The following is a 23,081-nucleotide window of genomic DNA, read 5'->3' as shown; positions in this document are numbered from 1 at the left end:
CGCAGGTAAAAGTACCATCTCCCCTTCCCAGACCTTTCCCAAAACTGCTAAGAGCAGCTGTGATTCATTTGAGTTTCTAGTGGTAAGTCTGACATAATGTTTCCCAGCCATGACTGTGTGACATCCCTGTGACTCTGTTATCTGTAATAGACCCACACTGATGCCACATTCTCTAAAAGTCATTGTAGGTAATAATGGGGATATTTTTTATCTCAATTTACCTGGCTCCTGGGTCTCTCTCTCAGTTGTTTCCAAACTTGAAAGCTAAAACCCAAATGGTATTGCCACAATCCCCTTTCCCCAAAAAATGTGTCAATTGATTATATATACAAGTATTTCTTATTTAGGAGCCATATCCCCAAGAAGCTTTCATTCAGGTATTGTACAGTTAGTACGAGCTCCTGTGTGCAAGGCACTGGGCCAGGTGTCATACTGGAATTCAAAGATGAATACGTAACCAAGATCACAACATTAGTTAGGTACTAAAGCAGAGACACTGGATGCATCACCCTGCAAAACCTTCCTGCTTCTCATAGCAATGCAAATAACCCTAAGTAATAAGTATCTCAACAGAGAAATTACTCAGGATGGAGAGGACATATCCCAGCTCAGGGGTCAGGGAGGACCATAGTCCACAGCATGCTTGTCCCTTACCATAGCCTAAGTGCAAATCATTCTCCACACATTCTTTTTTTTTTTTTTTTCTCTTTTTTTTTAGTCAAAGAGTCTCGCTCTGTTGCCCAGGCTGGAGTGTGGTGGTGTGGTCTCAACTCACTGCAACCTCCACCTCCCAGGTTCAAGCAATTCTCCTGCCTCAGCCTCCCAAGTAGCTGGGATTACCTGCCACCTTGCCCAGCTGATTTTTGTATTTTTAGTAGAGATGGGGTTTCTCCATGTTGGCCAGGCTGTTCTTGAACTCCTGACCTCAGGTGATCTGCCTGCCTCAGCCGCCCAAGTGCTAGGATTACACTGTGAGCCACCGTGCCCAGCCTTCTCCGCACATTCTATAAACAAGTTGCCAAAGCTAATTACTGATAAGAAACTACCCAAGAATACACCTGTGTACCTCCCAAGCAGCTGGAAAAGCAGAAGGGACCCTTGGCTTTCCCAGTGCCTCAGAAAAAAGTGACCCCATTTTAAATATTGTTCCCTACAAAAAGAAAACAGGGCACCTTAGGGTAAGGCTGAGGTTAGGTCTTTGGGAGGAAAAGAATAAAGTGAGGCTAGGATATTTTCTTGTTCTAGAAAGTAAAGGAACGTTCAAGGACCAATAGGGGTCATATATATATTTAAAAAACAAAAACAAAAAAACAGCTGGCTTGAAGAGTCCCCAAATTTGGGGTAATTTGAGCATCAAACGTAGTAATGATAATAATAGATCATGATACAATTAAGAAAAACAAATTTATGGGTGTACAGTGATATTGGGAAGGAGGATTCTTCATTACAGAAAAACACCAGCTAATAAATATGGAAGACATTATCAAAATAAATCACCCTTTTGCACCCCTAAAGTAATATCTGATTCAAGCAAGGATAATCATGTAAAGCCTTTGTATGAAAGGTGGTTGGAGAAAAGGATATTTTTATGGTCTCAAAATATCACACCACAGATTATTACTGATTACAAACAAATTACCTTTACCCTGGAGATATCTAGTGGACCACCTTAACCAAGTAATCAAAGTTGGCTTTACCAATCTTGGAAGAGACATTACAAGCCTTCTGACATGAGGCAATAAGAAAGAAGTACACAGTAGCACCTGGATACTCTTATTGCCAAAATGTTCTACAGTACTTGAATCTAACCATGAAGAAACCATCTGACAAATCCACCATATGCGACATTCTATAAACAGCCAATCTAAGATTTCCTGTCATGAACAACAAGCAGTAGGTAGTGTCTGTTCCAGGTTAAAAGATCTTAAAAAGACATAACAACTGAATGGAATATGTGAGCCTTGGTTGGTCCCTGGATCCTGGTGACAATCAGGGAAGATTGAATATGGCTGGCTTATTAAATGGTGTTATGGAGGTTTTGTTGATTTTCTCAAATGTGATAAGGATGTGGTAGATAGGAGAATGTTCTTATTTTTAGGAGATGTAAATTTGCAAGTGGAAGTGTTTAGAAGGAAAATGTCATATCTGCAGTTTGCAGTCAAATGGTTCAGAATTTGCTCCTATAGATGTGACAAAATGTTAAGACTGTGAATCTAAGGGAAGGGATCTGGGTGTTCACTGTACTATTTTTTTTTTTTTTTCAGTTTTACAGTAGGTTTGAAAATCTTCAAACTGGCCAGGCGCAGTGGCTCACACCTGTAATCCTAGCACTTTGGGAGGCCAAGGGAGGATTGCTTGAGGCCAAGAGTTCAAGACCAACCTGGCCAACAGAGCAAGACTCTGTCTCTATTAAAAAAAAAAAAAAAAAAATCTTCAAAGTGAAAGTTGGAGGAAAGGGTACAATATATGATACTGCTAAAGATAATATGTTGAAAAGTTCATGTGATTGGAAAAGTAGACACATATTCTGTTACTCTGCATTAATCTTTGGTACTTCTTTCTTTCCATCCTAGTGGTTTGGATAATAAGTGTTCTGTGTACCCCTTGACGTTTGACAAAAATGAAAACATGGCTGCCAAAAAGAAGTCTGTTGCTATGCACACCAACTACCTGTCGGCCTGCAGCTTCACCAACTCTGACATGCAGGTAAATAGGCGGCCCCCGGTGTCAGGTTGACCTGCCAAGGAGCACTAAAGAGATGCTGAGAGGAGAGGAAGCATTCGGCTTGTCTCTCTGAACAAGATAGCTGTGCTCCAGTAGTTTGCTCTAAGAGGAAGCTCCTATTGTTTCTCATTAGTTATTATTATTTTTAATAACATGAGAAGGTTGGGGCTAGTGATTGTTGATAGTGTTGAGATAAAACTGCATGGCATATTGAAAATCCTCCTCTGATGGCTGTGCTCCAGTAGTTTGCTCTAAGAGGAAGCTCCTATTGTTTCTCATTAGTTATTATTATTTTTAATAACATGAGAAGGTTGGGGCTAGTGATTGTTGATAGCGTTGAGATAAAACTGCATGGCATATTGAAAATCCTCCTCTGATGGCTGTGCTCCAGTAGTTTGCTCTAAGAGGAAGCTCCTATTGTTTCTCATTAGTTATTATTATTTTTAATAACATGAGAAGGTTGGGGCTAGTGATTGTTGATAGCGTTGAGATAAAACTGCATGGCATATTGAAAATCCTCCTCTGATGGCTGTGCTCCAGTAGTTTGCTCTAAGAGGAAGCTCCTATTGTTTCTCATTAGTTATTATTATTTTTAATAACATGAGAAGGTTGGGGCTAGTGATTGTTGATAGCGTTGAGATAAAACTGCATGGCATATTGAAAATCCTCCTCTGATTGACTTGGCGAGGGTGGGAGTGGAGCAGGGAACCCCCTGGGGTGGAGGCAGTTATTGTGCCCTGGTCTGTGTGCTAAAGTGTGTAAAGCTTCACTGAGCTGTCAGGCTTCAGAGCTGTGCGCTGCGTGCATCTCACTTTACAGTCCTATTTTAACCAATGCAAAAAGAAAACGCCTCACCATATTAAATCTTTGCACTACTTTAAATACACTACAGTGAAAACAACACAACCTTTATCACTTTGACTAAGTTTTCTTTAGCAAGTGGTGAAAGCACTGCATCGTTTATTTATTCACACTTATTCAGCAAACCTTCTCAGTACCTACTACCCATATTGCCAGATACGACATGGCTCTGGGGCCAAAAGCTCAGTCTTGGCCCTCAGGGACCTTTATGAAAACCAATAATGGTTAGACAGTGGGGCAACTGGGGAGCTCTGAGCAGGAGGGGTTGGTCACAGACTTGCTGCTGCCAGTGAAGAGGGACCGCTGCCACTCCAGGCGGCCGCAGCGTGTGAGGGAGCACAGTGGGAGGCAGGCAGCCGAGAGGTGGGTGGGGCCAGATCCCAGGGCTCCCTCAGTGCCTGGGCTGGACCCTGTAGGTGACGGGAGCCCTTGCAGGGGTGAGTCAGATTTTGGTTTGTTTGAAAGAGAAGAGTGTCTGAGTTAGATTAAAGCCTTCCGTAGTTTACTCTGGCTTCAGTGAATTGATGTCAGGAGGGATGGGGAGGTTAGAGGCAGGGAGGTCAGGTGGCTGGGTAATTGTTCAGTTGCTGACTGGAGGGATGTTGGGACTTGCAGTATCACCATTGTACCCCTGTTGTTTACACCTATTATTTGAGCCTAACCAGGAATCTTGCAGACTTGTTCAGCAGGGGGCGCTGTGGCCACTGGCTGGTGCAGTGGCCAAAACCAGATGTCTTTGGGCCTGAGGCAAACCAAAGCAACAGAGGACATTTAGGCTGGATGAAGGCAGGCTCAGGGGGCTACCACGACGATCAGGCATCTGAAGCCCCTCTGTGGAGACCCATCAGACTCGCTCTGTGTTGCCACGGGGCAGGGTTGGGGATGAAAGGGGGCACCAGTAGGTTAGAAAGTGCTTTCTTTTCCAACAAGCAGCTTAGCCGGAGATAAAGGGAAGTCCCAGCTGGCTACCTCGGCGGGGACGCGGCCTGGGAGGCAGAGCAGGTAAAGCGTGGCTCCGGAGGCAGACAGCAGGATTGGATCTTGGCTCCGCTGTGTTCTAGCTGGTGATCCTAGACAGCGTTTGAATTTCTGCGTGCTTCGTTTTTCTCACCTGCACATGAGGATAGTAAAGTAGTAAATCTGTCCCGCATAAGGTTTTCTGAGGCTTAAATTAGATGATTCATGTACATAGTATAGTCCCTGGTAAATATCAGTAAGCATTAACTTTTATTATTTGTTTGTTTGTTTGTTTTTTGAGACAGGGTCTCACTCTAGTACCCAGGTTGGAGTGCGGTGGCACAGTCTGAGCTCACTGAAGCCTCCACCACCCAGGCTCAAGTGATTCTCCTGCCTCAGCCTCCCAAGTAGCTGGTAGGCCTGTAGTGGGTCTGCAAGCACACGCCACCATGCCTGGCTAATTTTTGTATTTTTTGTAGAGATGGGGTCTTGCTGTGTTGCCCAGGCTGATCTTGAACTCCAGAGCTCAAGCGATCCACTTGCCTTGGCCTCCCAAAGTGCTGGGATTATAGGCATGAGCCACTGCACCCAGTCAGTTTTATTATTATTAACACAAAGCTTCATGGGTGATGCTGATACACAGCCTAGTTTGGGTACTACTGAACTCATGAACCTCCAGCTTTCTTCAATCCCTGGGATCTAGGATGATAAAAGAGAAACTCAAGCGGCTGGTATGAGACTATGGTATTAAACCTACAAATTCTCTGCATTCCAGAACAAATGAGTGACAATGAGTTAGGGGTTCTGTTTCATGCATTTATATGAATAAATGTTTGGTCTTTAAAATTTATTTTTACTTATATTATAATGAAGATCAAAAACACAAAATTGAAAAGTATTAGAAATCTACTTTTAACTTTTAAAAACTATTCATTTCTTTGATCAAACAGTATGGTATGAAAATTTCCTAAATTAAAGAGCAAGACTGGGGTAGTTGCTTAAAGAAAATTGTTTGGACCTGGTGTCTCAAAATAAACTAAGTTACTGCAAGTGTTATTAGGAAAGCAGTGAGTTGGAACAACCACTAGTGGGTGTGGGCCAGGAGAGACTGAGGGAATTCGAGCATCCAACAAAATATTAGTACCCAAATTTCAGCCTCAGTTCAGGTTTTGTGTGTCCATAAGCTACTTTGCCAGCTTAAGTCATCTTGTTGGATGTATGCAGGCCTCCTGAGGGAAGTCAAGGCTGGAGGGGGTCCTGTGGACAGCCAGTGGGTGCAACACCAGGGCGGGAGCAGATTCCCCTCCTTGTAATTTGTTCCTTCCCTGCAGAAATTTTTTTTGTTTTGAGACCGAGTCTCACTCTGTTGCCCAGGCTGGAGTACAGTGGCGTGATCTCAGCTCACTGCAACCTCCGCCTCCCAGGTTCAAGAGATTCTAGTGCCTCAGCCTTCCAAGTAGCTGGGACAACAGGCGTGAGCCACCACAACTGGCTAATTTTTGTATTTTTAGTAGAGATGGAGTTTTACCATGTTGGCCAGGCTGGTCTTGAACTCGTGACCTTGGGTGATCCACACACCTCAGCCTCCCAAAGTGCTGGGAAAAAAATGAGATTCTTTATGTGCAAGGCCTAACATATAAGAGAGAGGGGAAGAAAAAGGGAAAGGGGGCAAAGGGTGAGGCAGAGACATCCCATCAGCAGCTGGAAATTGAAGGTGTGGTGTGGTCAGTGGTTGTATTGCATGCTAGCGGTGCATAAGGCCTGATTCCTCTTTTCTTTCCTCAGCCATCAGTAATCACCCACAAAGGGCTCTCTTGCGGACACTTATGCTGCAAGAGCCACTTCCTCCATGGTCTTATCACCTCACCCAGGCCCTGTGGAGCAGCCAGAAGGCGGGGAGAGCTTCTCCCTTGCAGGTCCCCTCCATTGCTGTCAGTACCCAGCTGGCTCCAGGGCTCTGTGATGCCGCCAGCTGGGCCTATGAGGGCCCCGAACCCTGAGTCTTCACTGCCTTTCTCCCAACCCCAGGAAGGTACGCTCAGCCAGAGCCCAGGCCTCATACACACTGGCAGTGACAAAAAGTAAAACTCCAGCCCCGTCCCCATGTCTTTCCCCGGGCACCCCTGAGTGCCTTTACTCTATGGCTGACCTTTGTACTTGTAAGCTATCCAGAGGCTCTTTGGGCCTCTGCCAGAGTTTCCTAAAACATACGTTTGCTCTTCTCATTCTCCTGCCCAGAAGCTTCCAGAGTGCCCTCTTGGCTTCAGACTGAGTCCTCACCTGTGAACGGGCTCACCTTTCATTTAGTGCAGACATAGGCCCCCCTGGAGTTTGTCTCTCCCCTTCCCTTCCTTCACCTGGCCAGCTCTCACTCTTCCTTGAAGACCAACTCAGATATCACCACACTGGGTTTGGGACCCTCCTGTGTGCACACCTGGATCCCAGCACTTCTCATGCTGTTGTCATTGATCCTTGTCCACTGGTGATGTCAACTCCCCAAGCGAACATCAGAAATACTTGCAACCAAGCAAAGCTAAGGTTATCTGACCTGCCACAGTAAGGGAGAACCTCCACTTGGCAGAATCTTAGTAGGTTCTGAAAATGGAGGAATTAGGGAAGGGTACTTAGAGGGTTTCATGGTCCAGGCTTGGTGATTTTAAGGTGGGTCTTGCAAGGCCGTTTTAGCTTTGGATTGGTGAGCCCAGCAAGGGAACAGTCTTGAAGTGAGTCTGGATGAGCAAGCTGTTAATCTTGGTAAGTTGTCTAATCGATTCACAGTCTTTTCTCCCAGGAGCAGGTATTTTCTGCAGCAAGCAGTTAAGTTATTTTTACTTGGTCTCAGTATGGTTTAACATAGTAGCAGGAAAGTTGGCCTGGTCCCAGAATTGTTTAACACAGGGATGGGGAATTATGTTGGTTTCATTCTTACTGGCAATCCTATTAAACTGAGTTCTGGGAGAACAGAAACTGAGACACAATCTTTCTGCAAACCCTCATGCATTAGCAGAGTGCCTGGCAGACACTGTCAGCACACAGCAAATGTTTCTTGAACCTGTGTATGCATGAATATCCTCTGGCACCCGTCAGTGGTCCTGGGAAGCCTCTGGGCAGCACTGTGCTCGGGAAAAGCAGCAACAGAGAATGTCCAACAAGATGCTGCTTAGACCCCTGCTGCTCCCAGTTGCCCCGTGACCAGCCTCAGCATTCCCTGGGAGCCTGTGAGAAGTGTAGACGCTCAGGCCCCACCCCAGACTCTGTATTAGCAAGCAGCCCAGTGATGTGTGTGCATCAATATCCAAGAAGCACTTTAAGTGTCTGGCCTGCACAGCAGTGGGAGGCATCGAAGGTTTCAAACATTCAGCAGAGACTCACGGAACACTTCCTACGAGCCAGGCATGTGTAGAGCCCTGTAGGTACCACCATGAAGCCACCAGGATTTCAGCTCTGCTGGGAGGCAGGTCCATAAACACAACTCAAGGACTGTGAGGGTGTAGGAAATGCACTCTTTCCTTCTTTGTATAGGAGAGAGATTTCTGTGCATGAACCCAGATACAGCAGGTGTGTCTGCGTGTGTGTGTGTGTGTGTGTGTGTGTGTGTGTGTGTGTGTGTGTGTGTGTGTGTGTGTGTGTGTGTGTGTGTGTGTGTGTGTGTGTGTGTGTGTGTGTGTGTGTGTGTGTGTGTGTGTGTGTGTGTGTGTGTGTGTGTAGTCTGCTTTTCCCTGCGGAACGTTAAGCCTCTGATTGACTGCCCCCGGCATAAGCAATAACCACAACCACCCACTTCCTGTCCTTTTCTACGGGCAGATCCTGACAGCGAGCGGTGATGGCACGTGTGCCCTGTGGGACGTGGAGAGCGGGCAGCTGCTGCAGAGCTTCCACGGACATGGGGCTGACGTCCTCTGCTTGGACCTGGCCCCCTCAGAAACTGGAAACACCTTCGTGTCTGGGGTAAAGACCCAGTGGAAATTCCCTAGGGCTCCTGTGTCCACTAAGGAGGCTTATGGTGGCAGTTCTTGTCCATTCATGGGATTAGCCTAGGCACTTCCCTAGAAGGGGCTGCAGGAATTGTCCTCAACTCCCCACCAAACCCCCAGCTCCTGCAGTGGCCGCACTGCCTCCAGGCCCCTCTCGGGGGCTTGGTGGGCAGCTACAGGGCTGAGCTGTGAGGGCCTCCTTCTGTTCTGCCACTGATGTTAGCAGTCTATAGAGTAATCTGGAATGTTCTCCTATATGAGTGCTGCAACTCAAGGTGCATATCTGCCACGTTTTAAAATGTCATTCCTCAAGTAAATAGCAGAGAGTTAGCATCTGAGAGCATCAGAGATGCGCACAAGGGCATGGCAGGTCAGATGGCTACTTAGCTGAGGCAACACTGTGATGCCACCAGGGCTTTGAGTCCTGTGGGGCACTCTCCCACCCCACCCCTGCCAGCCACCATCCTCCCTCCCATCGCAGGGTGCAAGAAACAGAGGCTTTGAAAGCTCAGAGTTGGCAGACAGGGCCACAGAGACTCAGAGAAGCACTAGACTAGGACTCAGGGTGCCTGGGTCAGGGCTTTGCTACCTGACTGTAAGTTGCATCTGCTATAAGTTGGACATAGTGCACAGTGGTATTTGCACTTCCCCTCCCCAGGATGGTACAAGCAGTAGATGGAAGAGTTTGCAGTGTGTATGCAAATGGGAGGGGCAAGTCTTTCTGTGGCCAGCCTGAGAATAAGGACAGAGAGCTGGGCCAGCTGACCTTACCATGGGTCCTGTCTCACCTCCGTCAGGAGGCAGTGGTGAGACAGGACAGTGACGCACACACTGTCAGGTGACTTCTGCAGCTGGGACACATAAGGGACCTTTGCTCCAGGCTGCCCACACATCGATCCTGGGAGCCAGGCCAGGGCTGTATGAGCTGTAGTTAGCAGGGACCCTGATTTTCTTCCTGGGTATTTGGCCATGTGTAGATGTTTCATCCCTGTGCCTTGGTATCACTGTATTTATCTCTCCTCAACTCTACTGTGTTTTTTAAAAATTACTGCTATTACTGTAGATCATATTGTCTCTTTCAGAGCACTAAACTGCATCCAATTGAGTGTCCTCTAGAGATGTGAAGGCCTTTCTGGTTTCTTTGCCCACATTTTCAGTAAAGACACTCGAGGTGCTGAACTCCCACAGCGGGCCTTCCTCAGATGTGTGATGGTGCTTCATTACACACCTCCCTCTGCTCCAAGTTGAAACCAACAACTTAGACACCAGTTTTAAGCTGTTATTTTTTAGCTGTTTGATCCTATAAGCTATTTGACTATTGAAAGTCCACATTGTACTACTTGAGCTTGATAACATGACCACTCTGCAGGAACTTATCAAACTGCTCCCAGAGCCTTGATAGGATAATGGGAAAACCCTCATGTCTGTGACCCTCTAGGTCATGTTAGCAACCTGAAGAGAGCGTTGACTTTATAGGTGTTGAGGCAGACGCCCAGGGAGGTGACTTGCCTAAGCCACCCTGTGCGTCGATGGCAGCACCCTTATAGGCCCCTGGTTTGCAGATTCCCAGCCCAGCATGCGGCTGAGGGTTCAGATGGCCTGGGGCACCTGGCTCTCCAGCTTTGCTGGGGACTGCCCCATACACCAAAACAAAGCTGGGACTCGGCTGCTCCATTTGGGCACTGCCAACCCATTTATTAATGTCACAACTAGAGAGGTCCCACCACGCACCACTGCCTGCCTGCCTTGCCCTCTGGGCTTAGGGAGGCAAGTATAAAGAGAAGAGAGAAAAGAAGGAAAAATGAAGGGAAGGGAGATGCCCAGGGGAGGGTAAGAAGGGTTTGCCTCCATTCAGAAATGTGCAAAAGAAGAAAACAAGCTAAAAGAGGAAGCTGAGTGCCTTCCCTCCTGCCTCCCATCCCAAGACCTAGTTCTAGGCGTCTAAGGGCTTTCTGACTAAGGAAAGTGCCCTCAGGTAAAGCTAGTCTCAGTCTCAGAAAAGTGTGTTGTCAGCCATTTGCTAATGGGAAATAAATGGTCCGTGTTATATAACTGGGACTCGTGCCTTGTCTATAGACATTCCTTAAAGTGGCCATAACTCTGGGTAATTTTCATTTGTAGGGATGTGACAAGAAAGCCATGGTGTGGGACATGCGCTCCGGCCAGTGCGTGCAGGCCTTTGAAACACATGAATCTGACATCAACAGCGTCCGGTCAGTGAGTAGAATGTTCATGCCACCTCTCTATTCTGCCGGCATTGCCTGGCTTGGGTAATCCTTAGCCCAGGAACCACCTCCAGACTCAGTTTACTTGGCTGAGAGAGGCCTCCCCAGGAAGAAAGGCTGATTGTGGTGGAACTGAACAGTGCTCCAGAACTCATGGAGAATTTTAATTTAATCGCATTAGGAGCAATTAATATCCTCCCTAAGTTGAATCAGCATTTTTCATCCATTCATTCAATAAATATTTTTAAGTATTTATATGCTAGATATTATTCTAGGAACTGGGAATATACTAGTGAACAAGATGGACAAGGTCTCTATGCTCTTACAGGAGACAAACTAGACCAAACACAAATATACAATTTCAGATACTGATAACTACTATGATAAAAGTAAAACAGGGAGATAGGATGGGTCATTTCTTAGAGGTCAAAGACAGCCTCACTGAGAAGGTGACGTTTACATTGAGGCCAGGATCATGAAAGAGCCAGGCACGCAAAGAGCTGGGGGAAGAGCACAGAGATGAGAGGTTAAGGGACCTAACAAAAGGCCAGGTGGTCACTGGAGAGTTTTGAGTTGGGAGGGGTAGGGGTGGCTAACCTGATCATGTTTTGCCTTTAAAAGATCGCTCTGTTGGGAAGCTGAGGCGGGCAGATTGCTTGAGCCCAGGAGTTCGAGACCAGGCTAGGCAACATGGCGCAACCCTGTCTCTACCAAAAAAAAAAAAAATACAAAAAATTAGCCGGGCATGGTGACGTGCGGAGGAGGCTGAGGTGGGAGGATCAATTGAACCCAGGAGATTGAGGCTACAGAGAGCCGAGATGGTGCCATTGCACTCCAGCCCAGGCAACAGAGCAAGACAGTGTTTCAAAAAAAAACAAAAACCCCAAACAAACGAAAAAGATCACTGGCTGTATGGAGAATACATTGTAGGGAACAAGAATGGAAATATGATGACCAGTTAGAGGTGGTTGTGTGAGTTCAAGAAAGAAACGATGGTGACTGGAACTAAGGAAGACATGGTGGAGACAGAGAAATGTCAAGAATTATGAAATGTCTGAGATTTTATCTACCTACAAGTTAACAAGTTGGGCTGCCATAGCTCATGGATGCTGGTAGAAGACACGAGACTCCTGGGTCAGAGATGAAGGACAGTTTATTATTCACAGCAATGGCAGTAGCCAGGCTATCAGCCTGGCTTGTGCTGGTACTTGAGCCCCAGTTCCACAGGGAGATATGAAAAGGGCCAAATGACACTGGCAGATGCAAGGGATGCACTATAGAAGAACCCTGAGCTTAGGGAACCCACATCTTTTATCGAGGGCAGCAAGCAGCAGTCCATTTACTAAGACGGAAGACTGGAGGGATGGGGGAGGAGGTGGGCTGGCTTTGCACATGGATTTAGGAGCTCTGTTTGGGGCTAGTTAGGTTTGAGATGCCTATTAAACATTCAAGATGTCAAGTAAGTGGCAGGATCCATGAATTAGATCCCAAGAGAGAGGTCAGGACTTGCCACGTATGGAAGATGGTACTGTTGAGACAGTGTATAAAGTATTTTCATTATACTCAGAACTCCCAAGAATCTTCATTTTACTTAGTGGGAAAACACAAGAATTATTTCTCTTGAAAACAAGAACAAAAAAGAATACTTACTTACTTTAGTACTCCATGCCCTCAAATGTGGGATAAGGAAAAAAGAAAAAAAGACTGTCACTTATTGTAAATATGCAGTAATTACCCAGAAAATCAAAAGAAATCAATATGAAAATTACTACAGATAGTAATTGACGTTAGTAAAATGCAAGATAGAACATAAAGCCACAAAAATAAGCCCCTATGTATTAATAAAGTACAGTCATTCCTTGGTATCTGTGGAAGATTGGTTCCAGGACCTCCCTCAGATACCAGAATCCTACATAAAACGATGTAGTATTTTCTCAGGGTATGCTGAAGTTATAAAAATAAATAAATAATAAAATTAAAGTGGTATAGTATTTGCATATAGCCTATGCACGTGTACTTTAAATCATCTCTCAATTACTTATAATATCTAATAAGTGTAAATGCAATGTAAATAGTTATTAGATTGTATTGTTTGGAGAATAATGACAAGAAAAAAGGTTCAGTACAGATGCAACATTCCTTTTTCTTTTTTAGAATATTTCTAATCTGCAGTTGATTTTATCCATGAGTGTGGAATCCATGGCTATGGAGGGCCAATGTACAGCTTTAAAATGCACACACTCAGCTGGGCGCTGTGGCTCATGCCTGTAATCCCAGCACTTTGGGAGGCCAAGGTGGGCGGATCACTTGAGATCAGGAGTTCAAGACTAGCCTGGCCAACATGGTGAAACCCCGTCTCTACTACAAATACAAAAACTAGCCACATGTGGTAGCACATGGCTGTAATACCAGCTACTTGGGAGGCTAAGGCACGAGAATCGCTTGAACCCAGGAGGCAGAGGTTGCAGTAAGCTGAGATGGTACCATTGCGCTTCAGCCTGGGCAGTAGAGCGAGACTCCTTTTCAAAAATAATAATAATAAAATAAAATGCACACTCTCTCACCTGAGCTGTTTCATCTTCCCTGAACCCTCTGCCTCTAACCTCCTTTGACCATCAGTTTTCAACTTAGGCTTCCTTCTGTCCAGAAAGCCCCCCTGGTTTCCGGGGCTGAGTTAGGTGCCCTCCTGTGTGAGGGAGACCACACTGCATGGCCAATTTACTCATCGATCTCCTGCACTGAGGAAGTCAGAGAGAGAGACAGAGAGAAAACATTATGGTGGTAACCAAACTTTTTAAAGTATTTATGAATTCTTAATGGCAGAAATAAAAGAAGATGTTGATAAATGGAGACATAAACCCAATTCTTGACTGATAGGGAACACTGTAACTTAAAAATTTAAATGGCCATTTTTCTATATAGAGTGAATGCAATTTCAATTAAGTTATTTTATGGAATGGTGTAAACTGACACTGAGACTCATCTGACGGATGCTACAGGGACTGATTCAGTGGGCCATGTTCAGGGTACCTTTTGATTTTCTTCCATGGTGAACACTGGCTACCATGTCCACCCAAGGCTGAGGTTATACTGAGCATTGTCATTGTTCTCTTAGCATGCCCTTGGTTATACACTGAATTAGTTAGGACATGGGCTTGTATGAGAGAAGCCCAAATAACAGTGACCTAAACCAGATGCAAGTTTGTTCTCACCTTAAAATCTGAGCTGCTATGATAGCTCATTCTGTCTTCACAACCCATTTCCTAGGATGGTGCTCAGTCTCCGGCCCCCACTGGCCTACGACCATGCCTTCTTTCCAGCTGGTTGGTAGAGGAGAGTTGCACTTATCACTTCTGCCTGCATCCCATTAGCCAGAACATGATCACATGGTCACATCTGGCTACAGGAAGACTAGAAACATAGTTTTCATTCTGCCATGTGCCCAGGAAAAACAAAACAAAACAAACTAGTGTTTCTCAATGGGGTTCACTATTAGCATTTTGGGAAGGACATTTCTTCATTGTAAGGGAATGTTCCATGTAAGACATTTACCATCCCTCTGGCCCAGCCACTGAATTCCAGTAGCACCCCCTGGGTTTAGTGCCATTCAAAAAATCCTGCTTTTATTTAACCATAGCTATAGGAGACAGAGAGAGGGGACACTGGGGGCACAAAAGGTCTCTTCCAGATAATCTATGTATTACCTGGAAGATAATACACTTGGTCCCTGAACTTCCACCAGCAGAAGGAAATCATAGCGCATGTGGCCCCAAATGGTATTTAATCTAGAAATCATTTTGACATTGGAATATGGATGTGTCAGATACTCCATGAATTCATAATGCTTTCAAAAATATAATGTGCCCACACTCTGATGGACTGACTGGGGCAGAGCTGAAAATGGTTAACATCTCTCATCCAGCTTTTCTGTTCTCCATCCCCGTCTTTCAGGCCAGTGTAAGTTAGTCACACAAAGTCAAGCTTCCCTCTCCTTTGCCAAATGTTTTGACTCTCACCTCCCGCTGGTAGGAGGAATAAATAATGTTTTAAAAGGACTCTTCCTCCTGCGGCTTTTGTGGAACTATAGGGTAGGTCACTGGTACGAGAAAGGAGAAACGGCGCGGGTGCAGTGGCTCACGCCTGTCATCCCAGCACTTTGGGAGGCCTAGGAAGGTGGATCACTTGAGGTCAGGAGTTCGAGACCAGCCTGACCAACATGGTGAAACCCCGTCTCTACTAAAAATACAAAAATTAGCCAGGCATAGTGGCATACACCTGTAATCCCAGCTACTTGGGAAGCTGAGGCATGAGAATCGCTTGAACCTGGGAGGTGGAGGTTGTAGTGAGCCAAGTTCACGCCATTGCACTCCAGCCTGGGAAACAGAATGAGACTCAGTCTCAAAAAAAAAAAAAAAGGAGAAACAATGGAAGATGTGGGGAACACAGCTGGGTGAGGCAGAGCGGAGGAGTTTAAAGACGTTTGCTCTCATTCTGCCTCTGGCTTATAATTTAGGGCCCATATTTCTCACTAATCATTGAGAAGACAATGACTATAGCAGTAATAATCATCATTTATTGAATGTGTTTTAATTGGCACCATGCCAGATTCTTTGCATGGACTGTCTTATGTAATCTTCACAGCAGAAAATATGCATTATTACTCTCACTTTTCAGATGAGGAAACTGAGGCTGGGCAAGAGGAAGTCATTTGCCAAAAGTATCGCAGGTAGTAAATGGTCAGTGCAGACATCCAATGTGGCTTTGTGCGTCTGATTCAGTGTCTGTGCTCATAACCACTTTCTTATCCCTGAGCTCTGGGCCAAGTCTTAGGAATTAGATATGTGATTGAGGGAAACTATATTTACAAGGGGTCTGCTCTGTGTTCTGTGCCTGATACCAACACATATTATCTCACTCTGCAAGGCCAGTGTCACTGTCCCCCACTAACAGGGAAGAAAACTAGAGATCAGTGGGCCCGACATAGGAGCTTCCTCTTCCGTCTTCTGCTGCAAATGTTCCTTGAGTCCCTAGAAGTAGAGATTCTGATTCCAAGGGCCTAGCATGGTTCTGATGGGCATCCAGGGTCGGGAATCACCACCCTAGATAAAGTACTTTCTCTCTGCAGGTACTACCCCAGTGGAGATGCCTTTGCTTCAGGGTCAGATGATGCTACGGTATGTTTCTAAGTTTTTGAGAGCTTTTCCTAGTCAATAGAGGGATCTGCTAACTTATTTTAAGAAAATAACTATTTTTCTGGTTACAGAAGTAATGAGTATTCAATGAAGAAAATTTAGGGGAATATTGAATTACCTTGATCCCCTTACCCAAGAAAAATCATAGTTGGATGAATTCCTTTCTGTCTTTTTTTCTTTTTAACAGACAAAATGCTTTATAATTTGGCATTTTCACTTAACAGAATGTGAACATTTTCCCAGGCCGATAAATATTTCCATTATATTTTCTTAATGATTGAGTAGTATTCCATGCTATGAACGTGACATTCGTCTTCAATTTTTAGACATTTGGCTTTTCTCAAGGTTTTTTTTTTTTTCTGTTAAAAACACTACTATAAGTGTTTTTGTACCTCTCATCATTTCCTTAGCATCCTCAGACATAACTTGCTGAGCCATAAATAGACCCAGTTTTACGGCTTTTGATACTGATTGCCAAATTATTTTCAAGAGAAAAAAATATTTTCTTGTTGCCCTCAAAATATCAAATATCTTACGAAATAATGGTTTTCATTCTAATTTTCTGCTAAAGAAATTACAAAAGAATAGATTGAGAGTTTTGAAATAATGAAAATTTAAAACTTCTGTATATCAAAGATATATAACAAAATATATATGGAAATATATATGGAAAAATATATATGGAAATATATTGTGACAAAATTATAACAAAATATAATTATAACAAATATATATGGAAAAATTCTTGCCACATACAGTACAGACCAAGTTGAAATCCTGTAGATACGAATGGAGTTACATAAGCAATAAAATGAACACTCCAATTAAAGAAGAGGGTAAAATGCAGGTCATTTACAAAGCAGTGAATCCACAATGGCAAGTAAACACCTGAAAATATTTTCAAAGTCACCCATAATCAAAGAAATGCATGTTTTAAGTTTTAAGTGACCGGATGCCCATTTTGCCACTTGGATTAGCAAAGAAATGCCCAGAGGTTGGGTTGGTGGGGAGCCTGGATCAACCCTGGGGTCAGGATAGTTGACACCACCCTCCTAGAGGGCAGATTTGCCATATGAATCAAGAGCTTGAAAACATCTCTACTTGGCCGGGCACGGTGGCTCATGCCTGTAATCCCAGCACTGTGGGAGGCCAAGGTGGATGGATCACCTGAGGTCAGGAGTTCAAGACCAGCCTGGCCAATGTGGTGAAACCCCATCTCTACTAAAAATATAAAAATTAGCCGGGCATGGTGGCGGGCATCTGTAATCCCAGCTACTCAGGAGGCTGAGGCAGGAGAATAGTTTGAACCCTGGGGAGGCAGAGGTTGCAGTGAGCCAAGATCGTGCCATTGCACTCCAGCCTGGGTGACAAGAGCGAAATTCCATTTCAAAATAAAATAAAATATAAAACAAAACATCTCTACTTCTCATCTGGTCATGCTATTTCCTGATAACTCTTCTAAGGATTCTATTTCTTAAACCTAGTCTAAGGAAACCAGAAACACATGTAAAGATTTTTATATAAGAATAGTCATCATAATATTATTTATAAAAGAGAAAAATTAAACACAACCAAAACAATAGGGTTTGGCTAAATAGATTCTGATATATTCAATAACCATGTAGATAACGTTTTTTGAAGTTCTCTTTTAATGATATGAGAAAGTACATATAACCTAATGTTAATAAAAGCAATAATGAAACATCCAACCCATTCAGATACACACATAAAATACAAATAAGACTGAAGGAAACAGCTCAGAATTAGTAAATACCTCTAGGATTTAGGGTGACCTTCATTTCCTTCTGTATACATTTCTGAATATTTCCAAATTTTCTACAGTGAACATATGTCCTTTATCAGAAAAAAAAAAGTGGGGTCTCATTTTGTTTTTATACCTGAAGAAATTTGCTGTATTTGCCGTTTCTTTACTGACTCATAGAGATTAATAGGAATCAGGACTCTTTACTGACTCATAGAAATTAACAGGAGTCGGGACTAAAGGATGAAATAACAGTAGGGAAAACTAAGAAGTTTTTCCTTCATCTTTTAAGTCACTAGCACCCACCTGTAGCTCTGTGGTCATCACGTCACCAGACTGAAGCCAGAAGTAAGTGCTTCTTTATTTATTTGCTCCCCAGTGTCGCCTCTATGACCTGCGGGCAGACAGGGAGGTTGCCATCTATTCCAAAGAAAGTATCATATTTGGAGCATCCAGCGTGGACTTCTCCCTCAGTGGTAAGATTTTATTTCAGAAACTTTTCCCAGGACTGTAAGACAGGACCAGAATGAAACTAGCGCTCCATCATCACTCAGTTCCTTTTCATCAACTGAGCTTCCTGTGGACCAGTATGCGAAATCATCCATATTTGCACGAGTTTTCCTCCTCTGAGCTTCTGACCTCCCACTTTGCCTTGCCCCAGGCAACTTCACTCCAGGGGGAAATGAAGGCTGTATACAACCTAATGCTGTCCTTCAAGGCAATGAAGTGTCAGAAATTCACTTCCACAGTGCTCTCAGGCATTTTCTCCCCAGCCTTTGCTTCTCTTCATGCCCCAAAGGGAACTTTTCTGTAAGGTGGAGGTGAAGCAGGAGTCCCTTCTCGGCCGGACACTGTGGCTCACGCCTGTAATCCCGGCACTTTGGGAGGCCGAGGCAGGCGATCACTTGAGCTCAGGAGTTAAGCCTGGCCAACACAGTGAAACCTTGTCTCTACTAAAAATACAAAAATTGGTTGGGCGTGGTGGCGCATGCCTGTAATCCCAGCTACTCGGGAGGCTGAGGCAGGAGAATCGCTTGAACCTGGGAAATGGAGCTTGCAGTGAGCTGAGTTTGTGCCACTGCACTCCACCCTGGGCAACAGAGCGAGACTCTGACTCAAAGGGGAAAAAAAAATGAGTCCCTTCTCAGTGCCCTGAAGCTCATGGCTAGTTTGTGGGAAGCTGCTAGTGAAAAAGCATAGCTCCAGAAGGATCATGTCAAAGAAAGAAAGAAAAATAGAAAGTTAAAGCAGAGGTAACAGGCTGGCTACCTGGACCACCCCATTTCCCCAGACACATCCCTAGACTAACTGCACATGAAGTTCCTGCTACTGCCTGAAACATCTTTTCCCTGCCTTCTCTGCATGACAGACTCCTATTCAACCCTCAAGAGCCAACTCAAATGTCACTTTAACTTTCTCTCTTTAAACAAGTTTTACAAGTAGTTAACTAGCAAATGACTAAAAATAATTTACTTGTGTCTGCAGTGCCCTCCTTAATCCCCCTTCCTCTCTGGTCCCATGGCACTTTATGTGTGTAAAGCACTTGCATTATGGCTGTTACCATGCAATGCCACAGTGATCTGTTCCTCTCAGCCCCACATCCTCCACCGGGGACAGGGACTGTGCTTTCTCCCCTTTGAATCCTTGAGGCAAAGCACAGTGCCTAGGACTCAGTGGGCCTGAATCACTGCTTATTGAATGAGTGAGTAACAGTCATGTAATGAGAAACAGGAAGCAAGGAACTGGCTTAACAGCTATCATCTCACCCTGCTTCAAGGTCGCCTGCTGTTTGCTGGATACAATGATTACACTATCAACGTCTGGGATGTTCTCAAGGGGTCCCGGGTCTCCATCCTGTTTGGACATGAAAATCGCGTTAGCACTCTGCGAGTTTCTCCCGATGGGACTGCTTTCTGCTCTGGATCATGGGATCATACCCTCAGAGTAAGAGGGATGGTTTTCTGTTTTCCTGTGTGTGAGAGGAGAGAGGAGGGGTGACGGGCCTTCTGAAGCAGAGGGAAGGCTATCAGAGTAAGCTCAGGTGGGCCTGGTCAGCCTCGCCAAGCTCTCGTTTCCACTCTGCCCACAGCCACAGAGGGAATGAGTTGCCTGGAGAGGTAGCGAGTGCCACATCAGTGCAGGTATTCTCGCAGATTTGACAACTGCGTATCAGCCTGTAGGTGAGAGAATAGTTAGGCTTGATCATCCAGAAAGTTCCTTTTGACCCTAAAAGTCTGATTCTTGTGATTCTAGCCTTTGGCAAACCACAGATAACCAGTCTCTCCTCCTATAGTCTAGGGTTCTTATTACGATTATTGACCTTGTGATGACAAGGGCCACAGATCCAGGAGGCTGTGAAGCCCCTGAAATTATTACTTTTTTCTTCCTTTTTTTCTTTTTCTTTTTTTTTTAGTTTTTCTATAGCTTAATCTTGGAAATGAAGCCCCTGAAATTATATGCCAAATTTGGGGTATATGCATTTTGTCCTCATGGCTTTCATTAAATTCTCAAAGAGAGCTCCATAACCTTGTTGAGTGTTGGCTCACCCAAAATACTACCAAAATAGCCTGTTTAAGCTGGGCATGGTGGCTCATGCCTGTAATTGCAGCACTTTAGGAGGCCAAGTCAGGCAGATCACTTGAGGTCAGGAGTTCCAGACCAGCCTGGGCAACATGGTGAAACCCTGTCTCTACTAAAAATACAAAAATCAGCCAGGTGTGGTGGCATGCACCTGTAGTCCCAGCTACTCGGGAGGCTGAGGCTGGAGAATCGCTTGAACCCAGGAGGCAGAGGTTACAGTGAGCCAAGATCATCCCACTGCACTTCAGCCTGGGCAACAGAGCAAGACTCTGTCTCAAAAAAAAAAAAAAAATAGCCCATTCATAGAGCAAAGCTAAATTTATTGCTTACCTCAGTGTGGAACATCAAGAATTGGTAGAGGTGTAGCGGCATCTCAGAAGAGGATGACAAAGGCATGCATGAGGTTTTTTGGTCTGGTTTAAGGCAGGTCTTTGTTGGGGGGCACTTAATTAGGATTGGACAACTTTGTGGCATAATAGTTTTAGGATTGCTGGACACGGGTGGGGGAGGGTTTCGAACAAACCCTTTAAAACTAAATAGTCATTTGATGCTCTATATTGTCCTGAGACATGGGTGTGTTTTCTAAAGAGGGTAAGTTGAGTAGTCTAGTGTTAGGATAGAGAAAGGGATTTTTGCAAAATTCCTGAAACAAATAAAAAAGTTATCTGTGAGTTCATCTTCCTGGGTAAGAGTGTCCTAAGTGAGTAGTCATGTTAATGTATATGGTGAGCTGTATGGGTTCAAATGGTTTTGGTTGTCAATCTGGAAGAGTAGCCAGGCCCTAGTAAGGAGGCTGCAGATGCCCCACAGACAATTAACTAAGGGAGGAGAGGATCAGGTCCAAAGAAGCACCTTTGCATTGCTAGGAGTACAGTGTTATCCTTCTAAGGCACATGAGCACCCTGTTTTGGATGGAGTGTGTATGTTTGTGTGTGTGTACATGTATGCCCATGCATGTGTGTGAATAGACTAATTTTATCTCTTTAAGCTCAAGTTTCATAAGTTGTTAACTACAAAGGTCTAAAAACTATCTGTTTGTGTCTTCACAGGTCTGGGCCTAATCATCTTCTGACAATGCACTCATGTATACCTGAGAATTTGAAATCTTCACATGTAAATAGATAATACTTCTAGAAGAGCTTAGAGTTTATTGCAGTTTAGCTTAGGGGAGCAACCTATGGCTCACAGGTCACTAAGCGTCTCCAACATGACTATTAAAACTGTCACCTCTGGAAATACACTAGTGTGAGCCTTCAGCACTGCGAGAATACCTTCAAGTACAGTATTTTTCTTTTGGAACACTTTTTAAAATGTATCTGTTTTTAAGGTTATTCTAAATTATAGTAGCCTCAACTCATTCTGTCACCAGTAGAATTCAGCAGTTAATATATTCCATATTATTTCTTTGAATCAATTCATTTTCAGAGCACTTTAAAGTCTGATATTTCTTGATGTGCACTGTGATGCCTGGAACCTTCCTCTGGAAGTGCTGGTTTTATGGATTGAGGACTGGTAACTGGTCTGTGATAGAAGCAAATTCCAATTCCAAATGTAATTAGACAAAAAGCACTTTTTGTGAATGTGTTTTTATTGTAAATGTATCTTTTTCAGCTTCCTGTTCTATTGTCTTTTTTCAGATAAAACATTTTTGTCTGTGGTGAACTGCTGTAAATGATGCAGAGAAATGCCTAAAAAGGACAGGTGGTTTGACTAATGGATGATGATGATGTCACTGTGTCTCTTGGACAGGGCGTTTTCTCTGAATTGAAGGGAAAGCCAATGCTGTTTGTAAACAAATGCTTCTGAGAGCAAACAAAACTCTTCTGTGTGGGAACACAAGATAGTAAACTTATTAAAAAACCTATTAGTAGAATTAGTGGAAACACTTAGGTTAAAGTGAATCTTGTCCATATAAATTATATTCATATGTATTGCATTGCAATTATAATTACATATGCAGATTGATTGATAGTCATGAATAATAACGTCTGCTCCTCTTACATAGAAAGAAAAACAATATTAAAAGAAGATCTTCTCTTTATTTGAGACTCAGAATTCCTTCTGGAAGAAGGAAGTGCTTTTTGTTATAGGATCCCTTCTTTTCCTTTTTTTGTTTTTTTGTAAGATGTAGATGCTTATTCTTTGCTTTGGAAAACTTCTCATTTAAAAAGATGGCATGCACCTAGGGGAATAAAAGGTCACCTCAGACACCAGATGTCATTCCCGGTGAGGCCTGCCTCGTGGGTGGCCTGGGGTCTGCCGGCAGGTTCTGGCTGCACCTGAAGGCTGCATGCACCCTGTCCCCTGGACAGGTCTCCTCTCCTGGTCCTGCTCCAGCCCAGCCCTTCTTCTAGTGGTAGCTCTGGCTTTGCAGGCCCTGCTCCTCAGAGAGACTCTTCCAGAGCTGGAGCTGGGCACAGCCATAGGACAGGCCTGGGCCAGATGCTCCTGTAAACATCCAGGGGTGTGCCAGGCCCACCCTCACAACTGCTTGTTCAGGTATCGTGATGGGCCACTCGGTCCAAAATCAGCCAGGCCAGCTTTTCCATCATCTCACTTCAAATAAACATAATAATTATATTTGATCATTTGCAGAGCAGTTACTGGTGGTTTTACTGTACACCGGGGTCTGGGGTAGAGAGAGAAAAATGAAGGGCCTCTGCCTGCCTCCAGTGAGCCCAGAGAGAGTGCTTTTTAGTCCCAGTAGATTCCAGTCTGGGCAAGGGCTCAGGAAATGGGCCCAGTGTCTGGCCAGCTCCTGCCAGCTGCTGAAGGGGTCAGGGACACCATGGGATTCCTGAGCTCT

General features: G+C 44.4%; 1 protein-coding gene across 2 annotated transcripts in view; it reads left to right on the top strand.

Annotated features, from left to right (window-relative positions):
* The window catches only part of GNB5 (G protein subunit beta 5), a 59,356-nt gene extending 36,496 nt beyond the window's left edge, over positions 1–22,860 (top strand). For both annotated transcript variants that reach the window (XM_054450716.2, XM_054450718.2), the window contains exons 5-11: positions 2,574–2,706; positions 8,347–8,490; positions 10,638–10,729; positions 15,867–15,915; positions 18,075–18,171; positions 19,473–19,639; positions 21,325–22,860. In XM_054450716.2, the coding sequence (XP_054306691.1) occupies positions 2,574–2,706; positions 8,347–8,490; positions 10,638–10,729; positions 15,867–15,915; positions 18,075–18,171; positions 19,473–19,639; positions 21,325–21,336 (694 nt within the window). In that variant the 3' untranslated portion in view covers positions 21,337–22,860. The remainder of the gene's footprint in view (positions 1–2,573; positions 2,707–8,346; positions 8,491–10,637; positions 10,730–15,866; positions 15,916–18,074; positions 18,172–19,472; positions 19,640–21,324) is intronic.
* Positions 22,861–23,081: the final 221 nt, after the last annotated feature.

Source organism: Pongo pygmaeus, chromosome 16 (genome assembly GCF_028885625.2).
Source record: "Pongo pygmaeus isolate AG05252 chromosome 16, NHGRI_mPonPyg2-v2.0_pri, whole genome shotgun sequence".
In the NCBI taxonomy this organism is placed as follows: domain Eukaryota; kingdom Metazoa; phylum Chordata; class Mammalia; order Primates; family Hominidae; genus Pongo; species Pongo pygmaeus.
Note: the sequence above shows the minus strand (reverse complement) of the source record. Positions and strands in the feature narration are given on the sequence as shown.